Source organism: Oryzias latipes, chromosome 1 (assembly GCF_002234675.1).
Source record: "Oryzias latipes chromosome 1, ASM223467v1".
Lineage (NCBI taxonomy): Eukaryota > Metazoa > Chordata > Actinopteri > Beloniformes > Adrianichthyidae > Oryzias > Oryzias latipes.
Genome location: NC_019859.2, coordinates 30,477,933 through 30,490,529, shown reverse-complemented (window position 1 = coordinate 30,490,529; position 12,597 = coordinate 30,477,933). Strand labels below are relative to the sequence as shown.

The 12,597-nt window shown below is 43.7% G+C and overlaps 1 protein-coding gene across 1 annotated transcript in view; it reads right to left on the bottom strand.

Annotated features, from left to right (window-relative positions):
* Positions 1–3,904: 3,904 nt before the first annotated feature.
* The window catches only part of LOC100049390 (xylosyltransferase 1), a 116,297-nt gene continuing 107,604 nt past the window's right edge, over positions 3,905–12,597 (bottom strand). Inside the window, exons 10-11 of the mRNA XM_004066196.4 lie at positions 11,310–11,643; positions 3,905–4,286 (exon numbers count right to left, since the gene is read on the bottom strand). Coding sequence (XP_004066244.1) covers positions 3,964–4,286; positions 11,310–11,643 — 657 coding nt within the window. The 3' untranslated portion in view covers positions 3,905–3,963. The remainder of the gene's footprint in view (positions 4,287–11,309; positions 11,644–12,597) is intronic.

Sequence of the window (12,597 nt, the reverse complement as noted above, 5' to 3'; positions counted from 1 at the left end):
GCCCTCGTAGCTTCCTTGATGAGCTCGTATTTCTCGGGCGAGAACTGCAGAGCTGATAGCAGGAGGAGAAACGCGGGGCGGCTTCAATAAACACTCCGGTTGTTGGTCTTCTACCGGGGACATGATGTGCCGCGGGGCAGCAAAAGACTTTCTGATGACAGAGAGTTTGCGCTCAGCGAATTTTAACACGCGCCTGCAGTGACATATGTGTCAGAGGATGTCCGATTGGCCATTCTGCATGTCATTAGCGGCTGAGTAGCTCGGTTGGTAAGGTGAGCAGCTACCATGCAGGAATCCAGGGTTCGATTCCCGGAGGGGAAGAAACAATGGTACTGGGGGCAATTACCATATCAATGGCGAGCAGTTAACATCACTCAGTGAGGGTCCTTAGGCAAGGCCCTTAACGCTACCGCCTCCCGAGCGCAGCTCACCGCTCCCCCAGGGGATGGGTCAAATGCGGAGAAGAATTTCCCCATTGAGGGATAAATAAAGTATCCGAAAAAAAAAAAAAAATGTCAATCAAGTCCCGTCCTTTTCGGTGAGGATTTTGATTGGCTGGTGGATTCTGTCCCGCAATCTACCCTCATGTCCTTGAAGATCGACCGTCGATTGCGATCGACGTAATGGGCACCCCTGCTCTGAAACATACATCAATGCACATGCGTGTTTAAATTCACTGAGCGCAAACTCTCTGTCATCAGAGAGTTGCTCTCTGCCCCGCGGCACGTCAAGTTCCCGGCAGAAAACCACTCCGGACCCGGAGTGTTTATTGAAGTCGCCCCGTGTGTGTCCTCCTGCTATCAGCTCTGCGGTTCTCGCCGATAAATACGAGCTCATTCATTAAGGAAGCTGTTTTTTACGACGCACGCGCTTCGTACGGAGCCAGCAGCGCCTTTGAAATGCCATGAAAAATGAACAAACTAAAATAAAATTGAATTTTTTATAAAATACTCATTATTTTCCAAAGTCACAGGGAGCCACAACAGAAGGATGAAAGAGCCACATGTGGCTCCGGAGCCATGGGTTGCTGACCCCTGGTCTAGTGGGTCTAGATGACCCAACTCCCAATGTTAAAGTGCCTAGGATAGCACAAGGGTTAAGTGGAGACTACATTTTAGCATATCCTGTCAGGGGGTGGCCACAGTGAATCAGCTTTCTCTGAGTGGCACATTTGGTTTGGCAGAGATCTCTTAGCCAGATGTCTTTCCTGACACCCGAAACCCTGTATTTTATCCAGGCGGTGGACCGGCACAGGGAAGGCCAGACTTGGGCCCCCTTGTGGCTACATAGTTAGGCAGTATAGCGTGGAGGGTCTTGTCCAAGGACACACGCTGGATAAAACTCATTGTACCCCCTGGAAATGAACCCTGATATCCCTTACCCCAGTCCAATTCAGCTCTTTGCTGCATAAAAATGTTGTGGACAAAACAAAATGAACAGTTTTTTGTCGTTTTTTTGTTTAATGACATTTAAAAGAATTCCTTTGCTGAAGGACAGAGTCAGGACAGAAATGTAAATTTGCGTCAGGGAGATGAAAGTATCAACCTGACTACTAGAACTTTCCAACAGGTGATGAAAGATCCAGACTTGCTGTTTTGAATATATTTTATTTTCAAATGGCAGTCAGAGAAAAGTAAAAGAAGGCAGTACAGCAAAACCAAATCTCACAGAGGGAAGAAAACTCAAAGCCGAGACACACAGAAAGGCATGATAATATCTATATACAACAGCAGACATCATTTTGGTGTTGTTATGGCATTTTTTACACGAGGTCCGAACAAATAAGAAAATAAGGATTTACTTTGATGGACAGAGAAGGTTCTAAAAGTCAGCTAAGGCACACAGAGCCTCCCCGGATCAAAGGGGGGAACATCAGTCAGAGAAGTTTGTGCAATAGTTGCTCAAAAATACATTCCAGCAAGAACAGCGATGATCTGATTTTCTCTGAAACATGAGGCGCTTGCTGTCCCAAACACAAAAACAGGTGATGCACTCAGACAAACACGATTAGTTCACTCTGTCCACCCAATAATAATTCATTTTAGCACATCTGGATTTACATGAACACCACCTTTTTAAACAATGATCGTTACAAAATACATATGTACATCCTCTCCTTCTGTTAATCATTTTGTTACAAAATAGGACTTTCACATTTAGTTACATGTAATTAATTCACCTTTGTTTTTCAAATCAGTCATGAAGCATTTTATATAATACGTGTGCTGTGCAGTAAGTGTTCTACAAGAGGGAGGGGGGCAGCAGGAGCCTTCCGGTGGAAAATCAAGTTGTTCTTTACAGTTAGAGTCCAGAAAGAGTGGAGGGATTGCAGTTATGAAGCCATGGCTGACAGAAAGTGAACTTGACGTTAATGAACTGTAATGTCTTTTCATTAGCTTGTGCGGAAACAATCATCTGGCTCATGTGGTGACTAAGCAAAGCTGACAATCACAGATTGAAAACCTAATTGCCTTCAGATGAAACTTGTTTCAAGGTAAGACAAATATGTGAGAGCCAACGTCTTGTTCAGGATGTGCCGTGCTGCCCCGAGTCCAATTAACCTGTCTCCAATGTACATACATTGTCTTAATGGGTGTCAAAACGTACGCAGGGTTGACGGGGTGCGGCAGACCCCGTCACGTCAGTTACTCAAGATACAGTATAAGATTCACTTCAAATGTATGAACATCACGACCACTCGGTGTCCTCCAGAGCGCCAGACGAACAGGAAAAGCCCAGAGATCAGCTCCTGCTCCGCCCCGGAGTGTTTGTACGTGAGGCTTTTCAGGTTCCTCGCAGCTCAGAGAAGCTCTTTCCCCATGCAGCGCACCCCGCAGGAAACCAGGACAAGAGATCTATTCAGACGGGACAACACTGACTAACACACAGGTGCGAGCCATAAAAAGGTACAGTTTGGGGTGTGGGCCTTTTTAAATAAAGGCGGCTTTCTTTACAAAAAAGTATGTATCATGCTGCCAAAGCAGCGTTGCAGTTATTTAGTCACTGACTAAAAATATCAGTATTAATATAAACTTATAAATAAATAGCAACTCATGGACTCAACTCCCCCTATTCATACAGTTTTCAACACTCCCTAAATGATTATTTACAACATTAAGCCAAATGTCTGGAGTGAAAAAAGGAAACATTGGTTTAAATTCTTCAATTTTTCAAGTTTGAGGCAGGCCCAAGTTAGGAGCGGACATCAGCTCTGCTGCAAGTCACACCATCTGGGACAATTTGACGAAATCCTCACAAAGCAGATCAACAGCGACAAAAGAGGCTTTCAACAGCAAGGCGTCTTCATGGAAAACCTCTAAAATCCATTTTGACCAGTTTTTCCTGTTAGGAGATAGATCTGTTTGCAAATGGAAGCAGAACAGGACACTCCCCCCCAGCCTGATTTGAAACACTTTTTCTCAATTTAAAATGTTCCCACATCACTTTACGTCTGCATTCTGTTTTCAAAATGTTCGAAAACATGAATCGCATTGGTTTGGGGGTTCATATACTGTAGATATTTGGGCATTTTTCTTATGTTGTCGTAAATCTTCAGGAGGCACTTTTCGCTTGACAGCTTTTACGGGCCGTGTGCAGCAGAACCTTGTCTGCGAGCAGACCAGCGATCTGGACCCCCCCCGAGCACTGCGCTGGCTATTAAAAGCTGACTTCATCACTCATTCAGCAGCAGAATAAAAGCTGGAAAATCTGCAATGCTTGATCACAGTAAAACTCAGTCATGAGAGAGAAAATAAATAAACTGAGAAACTAGCAAAGCCAGCAAGTACTTCTTAAAAGAAGGACCCTTAAAGCTGTCTCTCTAATACCCCCCCCCCCCCCCCCCTTTAAAAGAAAAACTTTTTTAGAGGAAAAACACTCATCCCTCCCCCATATGCGAGAAATCCCTCCTTTCAGTTTAAATAAACAGTGCCTTGACCTCCGATCCAGCTGGAGGCCTCACTGCTACCTGATGCGCCCGTCAGCTCGGGGCTCTCCCAGCTGGGATTTGGGGTCTGGGCTTAATGAGCTCCACGGACTCTTGGCGCACGCCTGCATGACGGGACAGGACGTGGGACCGACGGCGCACACGTCAGCCGCCTCCCACAGCTGGCCCACTAGACTGTCTATCCAGCGCTCGAGCTCCAGGCCGGTGAGGGCCGCGTTCCGTTGGGCCTGCTCCACATAAGCCAGGCTGACCGGGATGTTGAGCACCGGGTTCAGGCCATGGAAACTCTGCTCCATGTAGCTGTTCTTCACCGGCCCGTTGTGCAGCTTCAAAGCGTCCTCTGCAAGGAAAACCACAACAGAAAAAAAATTGACAGATCCATCAGAATGTTTAACCACTGGACACAAGAGGCTCTCTTATAACCATTAAAGCTGAAATAATCTCCATGACCCCCCTCCCCCCTTCTAATGTGGTGTATCAGGTCACTGCAATGCCAGATTTCTGAAAACAACCGTTAAAGAAGTGCCCTCATTCCGTCCTCCCATGATGGCGAAGCAGACTGTGATCACAGAAACAGCCTCTCCTTAAAACACCCTGAGCTCCGGCGAAGCTTTAAATTCCTCAATGCTCCGCTAACTGGGACGGGAGCCATCCCTCCTGAGTGTGGCAGAGCAACACAACCTCCTTCCATCTCAGATGTCTGCGGACATCAGCACTTTTCTCAAACTGGTGGCAGAATGACGCAGCCCTCCGTCCAGCCAGCGTTGTGGAACCAGTGTCTGGATGAGGTCACGCTTGTCTGTACAAACCGCCACTCATGGATATGTCTGCGTGCGTACGTGTGCACGTGTCTGCTGCCGCCACATCATAAAGTTTTACAGGCGCTGGATGCAGCAGGGAAGTCTGTTGCCAGAGGCAGAGGTGGTTGGAGGCGGTTGGAAGAAAGGGCCAGAGCTCATTAAGACGAGCAAACGCACCATCATCACTTTACTCTGCTTTCCTAATTATGTGCCATTAAAAAACAACAATCTGTAATCCCTGTAGTGACAAGAACTTCAACTCTTACAATAATCTCATTTTGATTACAGTGTAAACTGTAACATTTTATGGTGATTCTTTTAGACATTACGATTATATTTTATTCACTTGTCTTGTATTTTATGAAGCTAAATTTACATTGACCAATAAAACAAATAAAACTGCTAAAGTAAGTTTTGTCTTCAAAGACCTCCAGGCATAAAACCTCATTTTAGCTGTTATATTCTGGGTGATTAACATACATGTACACTGTAACAAGCAAACATGCTCGGTAACAGGTAACCTCTCTGCTTTGTCAACTTTCCTCAACTACACACCAATATAATCTTGTGGGCTTTGTTTTAATGGGCAGTAAAACTGATCAGTTCTAGACCTTCATTTGGTTTTGTTGGAGCAGTGGTTAGTGCTCCAACAAAAGAGCTTCATCTCTGGATATCTTTTATGAAGAAGGCCCAGGTCCAAATCCTTGTTGAGATATTTATGTGTGGGGTTTGCATCTTCTCCCAGTGCAAGCATGGGTTTTCATGATTCATAGATTTATTGGTTTCTCTCAGTGGCACTAGGTCAGAGGTCACCAACCCTGTTTCTTACAGGCTACCACCCTGCTTAGGTTGTCAGTAGATGCTGATTATCTGGATTAAATCAGCACAGTTTCTGATTGTCTGAACACACCTGATCCAGGTGAGCAGCAAGTACTGAAGTGGGGTTAGCGTCAAACAAGCAGGGTGGTAGCGCAGGAGGAACAGGGTTGGTGACCACTGCGGCTTGGGTGTACGAGTGCGAGTGCGTGTGGGGATCATGGTAGCCCTGTGACAGAATGTCGACCTGTCCTGGGTGTACCCTGCCTTCAACCGACAGTAGCCGGGACAGGCTCTGGCATCCTTTTGACTCTAGAAGGGGTATAGCCGGTTGAGAAAATGGATGGATGGATAGATTTGCAAATCAGCTCTGACCAGGAAGAATAGAAAAGGTTTTGTGGTCATTGCTCTGAGATACAACAAAATGAATGCGGAATTAATAAAGTTCATACCAGTGGAAGATAGTAAAAAACAATCAAAATAGACTATTAACCAGTCCTACTAGTCCTTTGTCAATCATCTATGGGGCACAGAATCTAAAACTGTAACTACTCAAAATGATTTTTTTTTATGATTTATCGTTTGTTGCATTTTTTATCACAATTAATTGAGACTGATAACAAACAATGTTGTCAAGGTTGTTGATTTAAATATAGATGTATTGCACACTGCTCTCTGCACACCACCCTGCTACAAAAAGTGGAACTGGCTTCTACCAGCCAGATTACTCTGAACAGAGTGAAGCAGTGTGAACAATCATTGGATAAATGTACAGAAGCTGCAGAGACATAACTGTTACTGTAGGGAAACAATTCATTATAGAAAATCTATTGAGCTGAGCCAGGAAACCATCTCGTCTTATCATCAAAAAAAGGCCAGGACACTGACATGCTCGTGGCAAATTTAAGCAAAACTTAATCAAGTATGAACAGGTGATTACAGCGTGAAACATGCTGACATACAACATCCTCGCTGAGTCGAGTCAAAGACCCACTTCAATCATCCTTTGAGCTATTTAAATGCATTCCCAGTGGTCTTTTAATTATGATTATGCCGCTTTTAGCCACAATCAAAAATCTGTGTCGTTTAGGACATTTACTGCAAAAGTAGGACCCTTGAGTAAAAAAATCAGCGAATGAAGTAAGAAAAATGGTTTTAAGAAGAATTCATGTTTTAAGAAAAAAATTCTAGTCACTAAGACACATTTTCTCAAGCTAAGATTATTTTGCGATTGAAAAACAATGAAAATGGTGTTTTTCCATAATAGAGAACATGTAAGAAAGAATTTAAGATTAAAACTGCGTTTCTGAGTATTTCTTTATTCAAATCACGTTGGATCAGGAGAAGATGAAAATGGAATGGAACAACTGCTGTTGGTGAGCCAAAGGCTCGCTTTTTTCACTACAATTCTAAATCCCCCATTTGCAGACAAATAGATAATTCAATGTCTTCATTTTCCTCGTCTGAGCTGCCATCTGGATATAATGCGGCTGGACATTGCTTGCCATTTTTTTGCTATGCTAATGTTAGCTTGGGCTTGTTAGGGTCTTGTAGCTAACAGAAGAGAATGTAACCAAAGGCATGCTGGGATATTAGCCAGGCTAACTTCTGCGCCAAGAGCCCCACCCGCAACCCAAAAGCGAATTTTTAATGATGAACTCCTACAGCTCTACAGAAGAATATGTCTTAAAAACAACACAGGCTTTTTGATTTTAGCTAAGAACCACATTATCATGATTAAATGAGTGGCAGTTTAACCCTTGTGCTATCTTAGATGACCCCACCCTTTCATTGACGTGTTCTCCTTACCATGACAAAGGTGGATAAAGGTGGAAAGATTTCATGTAATCCATGGACACCAGTGAAGATCACAAATCATTGAAGAAAAAAGGTAAAGAGCACTGTCTAGTCAGTGGGTCTAGATCAGTGTTTTTCAACCTTTTCTGAGCCAGGGCACACTTTAACCTTAAAAAAAATCCCGCGGCACACCAGCATCCAAAAAAAAAAGAAAAAAAAAAAGGAGAAACTCATAGTCTGTATTGATCTACAGCCCCTCCACAATCTCACATGCGTTTTTGAGATGATTGTGTCAGAAAAAGCTGGAAACTGCAGCTGTTTTTTTCTAAAAGATGCAATAAAAGTTAAGTTAGAAGATTTAAAAACAGTTTGATGTGTGTTCGTTGGTTTCAAGACGTTTAACAACAGATCTCCTTGTGAGCTGTCACTCTCACGACCCAATGGGAGATAAACGGCCGAAGATCGCTTTTCGGAGCTTCATTGTTTTGTTCACTTGTTCCACGGTCTGATACCAGATTCTGTGAAAAACTACACAGCTAAAGACGAGCTTTAGCTGGTATTTTTGTTAGAACTGAGCAACTTTACGAGCTAAATCGGAACAAGGAAGTGAAGACTTTAACCACTTCTGATTGGTCAGACTGATGACATGTGATTAAGCCCCCCAAGAATGATTGGTGGAGACGGTTAAAGGAACGGGACTTTTCCAAAATACAGCCGAAGCTGCAGCTGAATCGCGGTACAGTCATTCTTATCAAAATGTCTTTAATAAAATAAAATAAATGCAAAGAAAAAGTATTTTACGATCTTTTATATTCCTAACTCCTCAGTGTTTTATCAGGGCCTGTTTGGATGAACACAGAGCGGAAATCCTGGAGATGGGAAATGTTTTTAGATCAGTGAATGAGGGCAATTTCCCACGGCACACTTGACCATCTCCCACGGCACACTAGTGTGCCGCGGCGCACTGGTTGAAAAACACTGGTCTAGATGACCCAACTCCCATTGTTAAAGTGCCTAGGATAGCACAAGGGTTACAGGGCGGCAGTTTAGCTCAGGCGGGTCGTCTAACAACCGAAGGGTTGGCGGATCGATCCCCGCCCCCCCCAGCCAACCGTCGCCCCGCTGAGCACTGCTAGTCTGCAGCTCACTGCTCCCCCCATGGGATGGGCCAAAGTGCGGAGAGGAATTTCCCCACTGTGGGATAATTAAAAGTAAATTAAAAGACCTCAGGGAGTGAGTTTACAATAAAAAAATGTAGTTGGAGTGAGACTTTAAACAAGGGTCTTTATACTTTCTTAAGATTCCGTTTTTGCAATGTAGTTTCTGCAGAGCTGCAGTACTTCATTAGAAATTTGTCTCTGACCAGTGCGCTGGATTGTTGGCATGGAGCAACCCCGCCCCCCTTCCCCTCCCCACAGCAGGGAGCTTGTGGCCCACCCAGTGTAGGCCTATTTTCTATGTCAAAAATAAGCTGTTTTTCAGACAAAATGTCACAATAATTTAGAAAAAGACTCGAGTGGTCAGTAAAAATCGTGTTTTTGATTTTTTTTTTACATGTTCTAGTGGTATTTTTTAATAAAAATTTTTTTTTTTTAAATGTATTCAAATCGGTGCTGCTGCAAAAAATGTTATTTGACAAAGCTTGTACTTTTTACAAAAAATAAGCAGATAACAAGCTCCCTGCTCCGCTTCATTCCGATGCATTTACTTGCAGACAAATAGATCCGTGTACGTCTGCGTTTTCCTTGTCTGAGCTGGCATCTGGATCAAAACTTTTACGGCTGGATAGCTCCAACATCGCTCGCCATTTTTGTTGCAACACTAATGTTAGGTTGGGGGTGTGAGAAACTGTAAGCTAGAGAAAGAGATTGTAAACAAAGCAATGATGGGAAATGAAGGCCGGCTTACTCCTTGCCAACAGTCCTGGCCACAACTCAGAGGTGATTTTCTGATGAACTATCTGATAATACAGATGAACACTATGTCATAGATAACGTCATAATTATAATTAAAAGACCACTGGGAACACTTTTGACATAGATCAAAAGATGATTGTACTGAGACTTTAAAGCCAAAAGTGAAAATAATTTTTCATTTTGGTTTTTCGTCCCAAAAATGACTCGGAGACTTTATTGAGAAGAGGAAAGGTCATTTTCTGACGTGGCTGCTTCTCCTCTTCTGCAGCTTTCAGAGAAAAAAAGTCTGCTTGTGGATAGCTGCAGCAAAGTGTCGCTGCTTATCCATGCTGGCTGACTGATTTAATTGTGTTATTGTTTATGGAGGGTCAAGTTCACTGTTGTTCAACGCTCTGCTTAGTATGTATGAGCTGCTTGCAGGGTTATTAAGGGTGACTTGATGACAAATATCCAGGGCCTTCAGAGGCCCAGAGGCTTGATTAGAAAAGTCATCACTGCAAATGCGAGGCTGTGTGTATGTGTGAGCATTGGTCTTAACACATACTATATAAGCAATCGATACTCAACACAATATGATGCTGTTCACAAGGAAACACAGCACTGAATATCAGAGCTGCATGTTTGGGGAAAGCGCAGTGTGAGGTGGAGGTACAGCCCCCAGACCAGTTTAGTTTATTGTGTTTTTGCTGTATATAACAGACTTCTATGCAGAAAGAGAGAACAACAGAAGCCACGCAAAATACATGCACATGACATGCTTTACAAATAGGTCTAGCAAATGCCAATACCTTGATCTGGATCTAAAAAGCTATATAATGTCTAGTCATAAACTGACCTTGCAGCTAGAAATGGGCTGTCTGAGGGCGAGAAAAGGGCATACCTGAATGGGGCACATAAGTGGCCTGAATGAAATAGCATGATTGGACTCTGTAGAATGAATATGTTCATGCAGATTCCTGGAGACAGGTCGTAGCAAATACTTATACAATGCACAAAAATGAAGTATGTGAGACGTAAGGGTGTCACACAGATTTTTCAGTCTTTAAACCCCTCCTCCAAATTCTGTGGACTGCCCAAGGAGGCTATAAGTGTTGTTTACATTGTAAGTGTGCACTCCCTGTATGGAGCCTGGAATTCAGACAATCAGATCGTAATTTAGGATGTTCTGTGGGGACCTACATGTCGCCTGCACTCCCTGTGTGTGCATTTGCACACGGTGAGTAAGTCTAGTTCTTGGACCTTACTAACGATTATAGTGTGGCAAGAGGGCATTGTACGACATAATTAGCCATACATCATAGATGCGTGCAACTTACATTGCCCTACAAATACCTTACAATACCCTTACGACACGCATGACTATCCTACATTCCTTTTTCATAGCGTCTTTTGAGGTGTCCGTAGAGCATCAAGGGAACTGTAAGACACGTCTGCGCTACCCCTAAAATGCAGCTGCTTCTCTATGGGTCCAAACAACCCAAAAACCTGCAGCACGTGTATGGGTCAACCCCTGAATGACCAAGGCTTAACCAGTAAATGTGAAAAAAGTGAGGCCTACCATTAGTACTTTATCTTCAAAGAACTAGCAGGACTGTTTCGACAGAATAAAAATGTGTTTTCAAGTGAGAAGCAACTGCATTTTTGGGGTATTTTTGAGTTTTTTAAAAAGGGTCTGCCAGACTATCCTGTGTCAAAAGAGCCAAAGTCAGCAAAAACTAAAACGGAAACATGATGATATATATAAATAAATGTATCAAGCAACACTAAGAAAGGAAAAAAAAAGATAAGCTTTACTGAATGTCATGTCAGAAAAAGATGCTGCAAATGAGATCATTTTTCACCAATGCTATCTCAGGAAATGGAAACCCAGTCACTTAGGTATTCCCGTAAACTGCAGTTTTAGGGAAATGTTTGCTGAATCCAAAGCGTTATTACTGTGGGTGATCATCTGCAGCAGAGGAAATCTTTGTTGTCTGCTATTGTAAAGGCTGAAACGACCAGTTGGAGGGATTTTAGGTAAGCCTCATTTCTTACCTCGACGTATGGGCTGGTGCTTGCTGTAGGCCAGAGGGGCAATCAGGAACTGGATTTCAGCCACGGGGCTCCAGCGGTGCAGGATGCGAAGCGTCCACACGCCGGGCCGCAGGGGCTGGTTGAGTGGGGGGCGGTAGTGGGTGAACTCTGCAGTTGAGTCGATTAGTATGTCATATGTGGCTGCAATGACGTTGGTTGGATCGATCCACACAACAGTCACTGTGACGTTGGGCCCTTTATTCCACTTCTGCATGCCCACCGTCTCATCCATGGGACCCATGAGGCCACCGATATTTCTGAACATCCGTTCTTTAGCGTCCCACTCTGTGCCAACCTGATGGAGAACAAAAATGAGGAGAGTGAGCAACCAGACAAGAGGCGCTGACAGACCAACTTGCACATTTTTTAGACACGCATTGTAAATTCACCCCTGCGTCTCAATATAAACCGCAGCAGTCAATAAAATGGAGCTCAGTGCTTAAGCTCAGGCATGAGATAACCCACGTCTACCCTATATTATAACAGGAAACGTCCCTGAACATACATTTTTATTAGACACTACCAAACTCCTGTCCAACCCACAGCACAGGCATGATAAATGCAGAATTCAACTGTGACCCCAACACTCCATCCAGCTGCTGCAAAGCCCAAAATATAACTGTAGTTTATAGTGACGATGGAAAATATGAACAGTGGAATCCAGCGTGAGACACACTTGTCAGAAACAGTCACCAGACTGGAGACACCTACAACCTCACCCCGGTAAAGTCAGTGGGTACAGATGAGGACACAGACGCCCCATCACGGCTGTTTTGACAGTTGAAAAATGGAGAGTCAAGGCAGGAGAGTGCTCTAAAAACAGGCTTTTAGCACCTCTATTAAAGGGAAAAGTGGTGAGAATAGGCGAGAATCAAAATGGTAAAGACCTGAGACACAGTTAATTATATATTTGCTGAATTAGGAGATGCCTGATGCCTTTGGAATTGATGCTTAATGACTGACTTTCAATTTTTTACGTAGTTGCAGCAGTTTGCATGTTATTGCGATTTAACGAATGACCTGACAAAAATAAGATGAGATGAAGAACAATACACTGACATCAAGGAGGGCAAATGACTGCAAGGTAGGGTGTGATGTGCAGGACAAGATCTATGAACCAGTCGAGACTGTAGAGGAGGGCGGAGTGATAGAAGAGGAGGCAGCAGGCACACACATGCGCCGATAGTAGAAGATGTCTGGCAGAAATGTGAGACGGATGGTTGCTTTTGGAAGCGCTCATCCTCACAAT